Source organism: Rissa tridactyla, chromosome 2, assembly GCF_028500815.1.
Source record: "Rissa tridactyla isolate bRisTri1 chromosome 2, bRisTri1.patW.cur.20221130, whole genome shotgun sequence".
NCBI lineage: Eukaryota > Metazoa > Chordata > Aves > Charadriiformes > Laridae > Rissa > Rissa tridactyla.
Window position 1 is genome coordinate 135426506 of NC_071467.1, and position 8128 is coordinate 135434633.

The 8128-nt window shown below is 38.2% G+C and overlaps 1 protein-coding gene across 1 annotated transcript; it reads left to right on the forward strand.

The window, feature by feature from the left end:
* Positions 1-323: 323 nt before the first annotated feature.
* On the forward strand, positions 324-6928 carry AGR3 (anterior gradient 3, protein disulphide isomerase family member). The gene is made up of 7 exons (XM_054192737.1): positions 324-429; positions 2578-2641; positions 3911-3963; positions 4613-4689; positions 4934-4997; positions 6044-6127; positions 6879-6928. Exons 1-7 carry the CDS (start codon positions 324-326, stop codon positions 6926-6928), a joined length of 498 nt encoding a protein of 165 aa, XP_054048712.1.
* The last annotated feature ends 1200 nt before the right edge of the window (positions 6929-8128 follow it).

The following is an 8128-nucleotide window of genomic DNA, read 5'->3' on the forward strand; positions in this document are numbered from 1 at the left end:
AGAATCAAATGCTGGCTGCCCAGAAATGAGCTGAAATAAACTTTGTTCTCCGGATCAGACTGTAGTGAGAAATGTCCCCTGCAGCCTAACGTTGACAGCTGAAAGAAGCGCTGCATGATAAAATTAAGCACCTCCATTTTGCACTTTTCTCACAAAGAAACACGTTTCTAGAAATAACCAAAATTGTCTCAGTAGTACAGATTTTTAGGATAACGCTAAGGCATTGATTTACAGTGCACCAGGTGACAAATCCATGCGGCTAAAGCTGTTGCTTTGTTTTCCAGTTTCCTTGCTGTGTTGAAAGGGATCTTCTCAAAGAAACAATGCTCCATTCAACATTGGCCTTGTCTCTCCTGCTAATCGCAGTCTCTTCCAACCTTGCGATGGCAATCAAAAAGGAAAAACGAGCACCTCAGACACTGTCAAGAGGTAGTGTATATTTACTGTATGTAGTTACCTCCTTATCTTACCATATAGGTCAGCAAATGTTTTTATTTGGAATAAACTTGAAAGCACATATATACTGACTGGGTTGTGTTTCTCTCGTGTTAAGGGACACTCTAAGTAGTGCATCTTCTTATTCCATGTTGTTTCACTCCATCATTTTTTTCTTAATGACATGTATAAGGGCCTCATATAACTTGAATAATTTGTATAACTCACAGCCATCTACTAGAAGCAAATAACCTAAACTGAGTTTCTCAAATCAGGATGTACTTGTAGGACTACCATTGAAAAAACATTCTTTCATATCCCAGTTAAAAGATATTTTGTTATGGTAACACTAACTACTGACACACAGTTTCATAACTTCAGTTTATACAAAACAATTTTTCTACAGACCCATTTTTATACACAGAACAACAGTTTGAGGCACTGGTGGTGTTTTTCTGCGTGACTTTTTTTTTTTTGCTTTTGCTTTTTATCAGATAGTCACAGTCATGCTTTGCAGTGAATAATTCACTTCCTTGCGGTGCATAATTTCCAACATGTATGTTAACTACAGACCTTATTTTAAGTTATTTATGTCTGATCAATCCTTAGAAATACAAGCGGAGAAATAGCTTACCAAGGTCTTTTCCTGTTCTCCGTTTTCCCTCTCCTTTCAGGCCTATTTACCCCCAAAAAATCCCCAGCTCCCTTGCTGACCTTTTCTGCAAGCTGTGCAGAGCCTGTAGACCCCACAGCTCACCTCTGAGGTCTTTCCATCCAAAGCACTGGCAAAGCCCTCCCTGTCCCAGACGTCCCATCCGAGACTGATTGCCCAGGAGCATTTGACAAAATCATGCAACACCTGGACTAAACAAAGAGAAATAACAAATCAATTCTCGTAAGTGGTATCCCCTGCAGAAAGGTTATATTCAGTCTGGTACCTATTGCCTATCTTGCCTAGATCAGGATTTATTTTTTCCACTAAGCCTAAATGCATAAAAAGGTAACAAATTCCCTTCAATTCTGGCAATTTTGAAAAAAATAGTCACAGAAGGGAAGTGTCAGTTTTCTAATTCTGATTTCAGGCCTTTTGGGATGCCTTGAGTGCTTTACCTGTAATTTTCACAGATCAAAGGGGAATACTTAAACCTGACCCTTGCTGACTCCTCTGTGCAGTTACCTACGTCAGCAGTTGACTTCAGCCAGGGCTGGGAACGCACTGGTCAACATGCCAGAATCCCACCATCAACCAGACAGATCTGTAACCGAAATCACGCTCCTGAAAGAAGAGATGACCTAGTAGCGTCACAAGCAATTGTCCTGTGAGGGAGCTAATGGCAAATCTCTGCTTAACCAGGGCTGGTCCAAGCACCACCCAGACAACGCAGAAGAAAGAGAGCCTTAACCTGGTCCAGATCCAGAAGCTGTTCTGCAATTCCCACGAGGGATGTCATGAATGGAACAACACTGCCTACTACACAGGGGCTGGAGTCTTTGGGATCTAAAGGCAGGAAACCAACGGGACATTTTGCTTTTTGAGATCAGCGTATCACCGGCTATGGATGAGCTATGAAGCTGATGATTCATTAGGATTTTGTTTCGGTGGAGATTTTTGTTTAGCAGCCATTCTTTTATTAAATTATTTAATTAAATGAAGTACTTGCAACTTCAGGGATTGAAATTCATTACTTGGGAGTTAAGTTTATAACCCAAGACTGTCCTAACAACATTTATATTAAAGTTGATCTTATTGGACTGTCATATTTTCTTTTTCTCTTTTTTATAAGCCAACTTTCTCATTAAGCCCCATGGTCTACATGAAACACAGAGCAGACAACAGAAAGGATCTGGCTGTGTATTTAAGGCCCTCTGAGTATTTAGGAAGATATCTAGCAGATTTGTCAAAGGACGTGAACTGGATATGCAACCAGCTGAATGTTTTTTGGGGTTTTGTTAGTTTCGTTTTTTTAAATCTTCCAGTGTACCTATCAGGACATGTAGAATTAGCAAATCCACAATGTTTGGGAACCTTTGACTAAAACCTCCAAATCCTATTTGTGTACAACTACTGATAAATACAAGAAAAAGGAATTTGTTATGAGTTACTTGCCTGGCCACCCATTAATGATTTTGTTATATTTCTAGGGTGGGGAGATGAAATTACCTGGGTACAAACTTACGAAGAAGGGCTTTATCAAGCAAAAAAAAGGTAAGAGATTAAAAAATAGTTTGAAAGACAAAGTTGTTGACTAGTCATGCCTGAATACACTATAATGAAACAGAATAAAGAAACACCATGACACCTGCACTGCAGACCACTTGGTTAAATAAAACAGATTTTGTGTCTATAAATAAAAGCCATTGTAGGGGTCTTATGACTCTGAAGCAACATCACGGGCTGGTAGTTTAACATTATCATTTATTTGTCACAACAGTGGTATTGTCATTTGACTAAGCAATGATAAATGATTACGATTTTAAAAATACATCTGTTGTGGGTTTTTTTAAGATCGTGTACCTCTGATTTCTTCCTTAATCAACAGCTGGAAATCAGTTACATTTGGTCTTGCGTGGTGATCTACTGCCCCTGACATTTTCCCCAACACTTTGTTAGTTGGCAGATGTGCATGATGTAGCCACAGTTTCTCACTATCTTGGTAGAAATGAAAGTTCCAGTTTGAATCTTCTCTGGGACTCAGCTGAAAATGTATCTGAGAATTCATAACAACACTTATTTAAATCTCTTTTATAGTTCATTTTAGATCATAATAGTGTAGCATGAGCTAGTGTTAAATTGAAGGCAAATTATTTTTAAAATAAAAGGGAATTAATTTCCATGTACCCCATCTGAAAATGGCTAGGATCTGAACAATTTTTGACAGTGATAGCAGATCAAGCATTAGTAAGTGATTTGCTGAACAGTAACAGTAGTTTAAAAAAATACAAGAGAAAATGCACAGAATTATTTTATGTTTTGACATCCAAAACCATAAAATTCTCATACTTTACCAAACTATTTACATTAAAAAAAAGAATTATTCTGTATCTGTTCAAGAAATCTTAAAAAACATGAAAATTTTCATGGGAAGTATTCGATGATAAACACAATTTTATAAAAATCCTTTTATTCCAGCTCATTAAGATCATTCACATTTAAGCGATATTAAATACCTCTTCAGTTTGATTATATACTAACTGGGAACAATGGCTCTGTTGTTTCTTTCTTCTAGCATCTCTTACTTCAGAAAACCTATTTAGATACAGAAACTGTATTTCTCTATTTCTTTCTTTTACAAAGGAGTTATGTTCTTTTCCCTTCCTCCAAAATGCCTGTAATTCTTTACAGTATGTCTGTATGGTTTTACTGTGGGTTAACATAAGATTAAATGTAATTTGTTTTTTCCAGTCTGCTAGTAAAATGATCTGTTTGCATACTTGTTAAATGATCTAACTACATGTTTTATTATTATTAATAAAGTAACAAGCCACTGATGGTAATTCATCATTTGGAAGACTGTCAATACTGCCAAGGTAATTTTGATTTTTTGAGTGTTAAAATTTTGTGAATATTTTTATAAGAAACTGCACCTATCTACATATTTACCTTGCACTTACTGAAAATTATTTAAAGAAATAGGTAAATGAAAATGTATTTGAAAAGTTAAAGATTTATTACTGTTATTCACAAAAACTCCACTATGAAACTACCCAACAAAGAACATGAAAAATACTCAGTGCTGCTGCCCTGCTATCCCTAACGCAGCACTCGTCAGTTTAAATTAAGAGACACAGATTTGCTACTGACTCATTGAACAGATTTAATATTGTTAGGCTCCCCTGAACTGGTAACTAAAGAAGGAGACAAGGACAGGGCTGCTGAAATCGATCTAATAAGAATTTTCTGAGAATAATGAACTTTTGTCAAGCTGAGACATGGTATCCCTTGAGATGACAGGCTTCATAAGTAACAGAAGAGAGCTTCCATTTTCATAGCCAGGAGGTTGTACTGACGTGGGTCAAAAAACCCAAAAAGCAGTGATAGAGCCCTTAAGTGTCTCCTCAGGAATGTCAATCAGCAGAGACAGGAACAATGTGGCCAGTCTCCGGCCAACACGGTGCCCAAACGCAGAAGGAAAGGCAGTGTTTGAGATGGACTTCAAAATGATCATGTCTTTTCTAGCACTGAAGAAAGCTTTTGCAGAAAATGAAGAGATACAGGAAATGGCCCAAAATAACTTCGTTATGCTGAATCTCATGGTATGAAGGGTTTGGGGCGGTTTGGCTGGCATCTTTTTTTGGCCTGTGTTTGTCTTTCTTTGTCTTGCTTTTTCATGTCCTTTTAGCTAAATATCTCTGGCATTTCAGTTACAGGCATTTGCTCACAGGTATATACACACAAGTAGTATATTTGTCAGTTTTTTTCTCTGGTACAAGACTGGTGGTACTACTTCAGCAAAATTTACAGAAATATTTTAATAACTAGCTTTAATTTCTCTGCCAGCATGAAACCACAGATAAAAACTTGTCACCTGATGGACAATACGTGCCACGAATCATGTTTGTAGGTATGTACCATATTTATGTAACTTCAAAGTTGTGATATCTGAATGTATGCCAGCGTCCTCCTTTGAAGACATCAAAATGGTTCACTTTGCAAAAAGAAAATAGCTCAAAATTTATCCTTACCATGGCATTAGTCTGCAACTTGGCACACCTGAGTTCAGTTCTCCCTCTGTCGCAGGCTTTGACCCTCGTAAGCTTCCTCAGGTTACAGATATGTTCTGGAGGGTACCTAATTTGTGCTTGGGGGCAAGATGCTTAAACATCTACTACCATCTGGGCTTTTGCTCTCTGTGCTTCTTGCTAGTGCTGTTATAAGACTAAGTTTACTGAAAACAGTCAAATATCCAACTGAATGCCTACAGTGTGGACATTATAAGCAAGCCATCAGTCAGTGGCAACTAAGGAATGATTTATCCCATCATAAAGCTGACTTCTGGAATAGATCAAATTAGTCATGCCCCAGAGTGCCTGTTCCTGTCCACTGACTGTACAGGGAGCCTACAGCGACCAGCTCTGTGGTGGCATCTGAAGTGAGGTGAGATGAAGCCCACGCTCAGCCAGAGAGCAATGTAGTAACAGGAGTGAGGTAGTTAACACAAAGCTTGGAAGGGGAACTGGGAGAAGAGATGTCCACAACAACTTGCTCCTATGATGGAAACATTAAGAATCACAAGATTTTCATTCTGAAGGCTCTGGGTAAGTCATGCATTAGGTACACATGACCGTCACTACATGTGCACCCAGTCAAAACTGGCCTCCCCTGATGTAACCCCAGAGCTTGTAAAACAGGATATTTTTCTTTAAATATGAATGAAATGCATGTGTAATTTATCACTTAAAAATAGCTGCATAATATAAAAACGAGCATTAGCTTTTGTTCAGGATTTCTCCAAGAGGAGTTGGTTGGAACAGAGTGTAACGGCCTCGTAATTGCCTCATCAGTGAAATCGGAACACCCCAGAAACAGGGCTGCCGAAGCAGCACCACCCACATCGCCCTCAGCCGTTGTAGGAATGGAAAGCAGTGTGTAATGCCATTACTTTTTCAGACCCATCTCTCACAGTCAGAGCAGATATCACAGGAAGATACTCCAACCGGCTTTACACTTACGAACCACAAGACATACCATTCTGTAAGTGCCCCCTTCGTTGGGTTACTTTGCATTTCACTTTGTAAACAGCCAGATAGACCCCATCCCAATCACTTGTGCTTGAGAACCTGTTAAGATCTCAAAGTAATGAATAAGGATTGTATGTGAGCATTTGCAATAAATTATAGTAACCTGTTCTAGCAAAACACACCTATTGTCCCATTAAATTTATTGGGACTACTCAGGTAAGACAAGTTGAAAGATCACGGGTGAGAACTTTCAGGATCAAGATCTGAGCAGTTTGTTGGAGAATGGTGAAAGTCACTGTGCTCAAAGGTATCGAGCTGCGCAATGTAAAAAGCCAGTGGTGGGAGGGAATCAGAAAAGAAATGCTGGTGGTTACCCGGGTACCACCTAACACCCATATTTCAGAAAGGAATGTGATTTTTCAGGCTGAGCTAGTCCTTTCTCTATACCTTCTATCTGACACCAATGCAGTATCTCACCACAAATATGCATGTCACGTCTGATTACCAGGCTTGGTGTTGAGAAATAAGGGAGTTGAAAGGAGTCTTGTCAAATCCCTTTAGGTTAAACACTTCGATTCATGAAACTTTTTACTTTCTGCTTTAGTATCAATGCCAGAATTTTAACAATAGAATGCTCTAAAATATAATGTGTGACCATAAATTAATTCAATGTGAACAATTTAGTAACCAAACAAGGTGGATTTTTTAATTGTACAAACGCCATTTAAGTACATTTTTACAGTTCTTATTTATTTTTCTTTCAGTAATAGAGAACATGAAGAAAGCACTACGACTCATTCAGACAGAACTGTAACCAGCAACAGTGAAATAACCATAGCCTCTGCGAGGTGAAGCTGCATTAGGAAACGTAAAAATTTAAAATATTTTAGTTAACCTCTCTGTCTCTACCAGCATTTTGAACTCTTACCAAGTGGCTTTGGTCAGGTTTCATAAGAAATTTGTATGTACAATTTGAAGAACAAACATAGAAGCACTATCACGTCCATTTGGAAAACAAGAAGAGAAATTAACCACTTTGAAATTAGTTATCTGAATAACTGAAAGTGATGGGTTAAGGTGCAGCAATTTTGAGCTGTATTTTATCAATCCAACTATGACTTTGTTAAGTCAGATATGACTTCTGAGCAAGAGTTATAACCAAGCTTTTTGCTGTCTATTTGCAATTTATTATATAAGTTAATAGTTGCATATTGGCTCCTAATTTTTATTTTTATTGCAAGAAATTTGTAAGTCATTAGTGTACCTCTGCTTTATGCACTTATTTCTCATTAAAGGAAAAGAAACAGCTGGCAAATCAGACAGAAAGGCTCTTCCTATAGCTTTTGGAATAGGTTATATAGAAAAAAAAACCAAACCAAACAGTAATCTCAGCTTAGCTTTCTTCTGTATAATTCTTTAACTATCATTCTGATAGCTGAAAACAGAACAGATACTTCACACTGAGCGTGTGGTTTAGGTGAGGTGATAATCATCAAACAGCAACTACAGGTTTTGCTATGCTAAAGATACGATGAAGGAAGAGAGGTGGAAGGAGATAGCCCAGGACTCCAATCCCGAGGCTAAGTGATGCCTGTAAAGTCTGGTATGGGAAAAATGAGTAGGCTTGTCCTAGCTCTTTTCATTTAAACAGCACTTGAGTCATGTGAAGCTCATCCTAGGTCATCCCCTCTTTTTCTGTAGCACCCCAACCCAGTCATCATGGTGGCAGCTTAGTGAGGCGATCTGTATATACAAAGTCTTCACAACATTTCCCCAGGATCACTGTATGCAAGGGCAGATGCCTGTTTCCAGTAAAAAGCTGAAGTCAGCTGAAATAGATTGTTAACCCAGCAATGTGCTTTCATTAGAGTAAGACAGTAAGTGATTCACCCACAGTAAATGCACATACATTATGTTATGTGCAAAGCAGCCATGTCACTTGTTTGTGCTACCTGCTGTTTCCTATGATGCTCCCTAAATACACATATAATAGATGGAGGAAGGATCTTTTCAG

Excerpts from the sequence above, each read along its gene's own strand:
- AGR3 (XM_054192737.1), top strand. The coding sequence starts at position 324 with ATGCTCCATTCAACATTGGCCTTGTCTCTCCTGCTAATCGCAGTCTCT. Across the intron at positions 2,642-3,910 it reads CTTTATCAAGCAAAAAAAAG|TAACAAGCCACTGATGGTAA; the intron begins GTAAGAGATTAA and ends TTATTAATAAAG. Across the intron at positions 4,690-4,933 it reads TCGTTATGCTGAATCTCATG|CATGAAACCACAGATAAAAA; the intron begins GTATGAAGGGTT and ends TTTCTCTGCCAG.